Source organism: Galeopterus variegatus, unplaced genomic scaffold, assembly GCF_000696425.1.
Source record: "Galeopterus variegatus unplaced genomic scaffold, G_variegatus-3.0.2 Scaffold11547, whole genome shotgun sequence".
Taxonomy (NCBI): Eukaryota; Metazoa; Chordata; class Mammalia; order Dermoptera; family Cynocephalidae; genus Galeopterus; species Galeopterus variegatus.
Window position 1 is genome coordinate 7,448 of NW_007737658.1, and position 1,543 is coordinate 8,990.

At 54.7% G+C, this 1,543-nt stretch overlaps 1 protein-coding gene across 1 annotated transcript in view; it reads right to left on the bottom strand.

Annotated features, from left to right (window-relative positions):
- Window positions 1-1,483, bottom strand: part of LOC103610669 (ral guanine nucleotide dissociation stimulator-like) — a gene marked incomplete at its 3' end in the record, with an annotated part of 2,854 nt that extends 1,371 nt beyond the window's left edge. The window contains exons 1-3 of the mRNA XM_008594784.1: window positions 1,251-1,483; window positions 589-648; window positions 7-209 (exon numbers count right to left, since the gene is read on the bottom strand). Coding sequence (XP_008593006.1) covers window positions 7-209; window positions 589-648; window positions 1,251-1,405 — 418 coding nt within the window. The remainder of the gene's footprint in view (window positions 1-6; window positions 210-588; window positions 649-1,250) is intronic.
- Window positions 1,484-1,543: the final 60 nt, after the last annotated feature.

Sequence of the window (1,543 nt, forward strand, 5' to 3'; positions counted from 1 at the left end):
CCTCACCCTCAATCTCCGCCTCACTGGGCTCCAGGTGCTCCAGCTTCTCCAGCTGGGCCAGAATAAGATCAGCCTTGCGCTCCACCTCTGAACCTGGCAGATTGGCGTTTACATAGGCCAGGAGAGACTTCAAACAAGGAAATCCAGGAGGCTCGTTGAAATCAATGGAATGGAATTCCAGCCAGATCATTAGGATGGAGGACATGGCACTGGGGGAGACAGGTGGGCAGCAGCATCAGAGGCATAGCCTATCCCTCTATGCCGCCCTCCCAGGGCTCCCCTGAGTGAGCTGCAGTCTTGTATCCTCTGCCCCTGCCAGTCCATAGACCAGCCCCTCCAATGTCCACCCCCAGTATGGCAGCCCTGGCTGAAATGGGCCTGGCAACCAAGGAGGGGCTGGCAAAAGCCTCCGTGGGGGCAGCCTTCAGTTTCCCTGCAGGGAAATCCTGAGCCCTCAGCCCTGTAGCCGGAATCATAAGATATGTGGGAGCCAGAGATCTGCCAGCTCCCCCATCCACAGGCCCCCACACACCACACACAGTTCTGTGGAGATGGGAGCCCCTCAATCTGCACCCAAACCCCACTTACCATTTTAGCTGCTCCAGGGATCCGCCATCCCCATGAAAATCCGAAACGATTCTTCTGTACCTAGAGGAGAGCAGGATGGTGTCACATCTACCATATGGTGGCAGCACCTGCTCCTCATGTATATTGTGGTTGTCTGACCTCTGACTAGAATGGAAACCCAGGAGGGCAGGGAATGTAGTCTCCTCAGTTCATTGGAATATGGTCAGTGCCCAGAATGTCACTGCACATAGTGTGACTTCAAATATGTTTGTTGAAGGAATGAACCCCAACCGACTCCTCCCAAGATATCTGGGTGCACCTGAAGCCCCTCTGCCAGCTCCCACTCTCCCTGCTTTGAATACACCCAGAAGCCTACAGATAGAATCTCAAATGTGAAAACTGTGAAGCCCAAGTCAACAAGGTCAGGGAGGGTGTGACAGAGACTTCCTCATGGGGGGGGGCAGGAATACTGAATGAGGCCAACCATGGCCCCTCCAGCAGATCTTTCCACAGGGCTGAACTCAGGAGCAGCACTTTCCATGGGGGACCCACTGAAGTTTGTTCCTGTTATCGCCCACTGACCACAGGTGGAAACTGAGGCTCAGAGGGGTGTGGTGACAGTCCCAAGACTCACAGCTGGGAGGCGGCCGAGTGACACTATGATCGAGTGACAGAGTGCTCACCTGATGAAAAGCAGATCCAGCGCCTGCTGGGGAGTGGCAAAGTTTCTGTAGGCCAGCAGAAACGTGTGGACGTAAGAGTCGTTGCCACGCATGACAGTGGGCACCAGGTACTCCACCCACTTTTGCAGGGTGCCTGCCGGGACAGGCAACAACATGCGGGTAGCATCTCGGCTTAGGGAAGACTGCTCTTCACTCTAGGACAGGACAGGGAAGAGATGCACAGTGGCAGCACCATGAACCCCCAGGCCTTCTCTGCCTGAAAATGTCATGATTTTATCTTGACAGTAAATTGA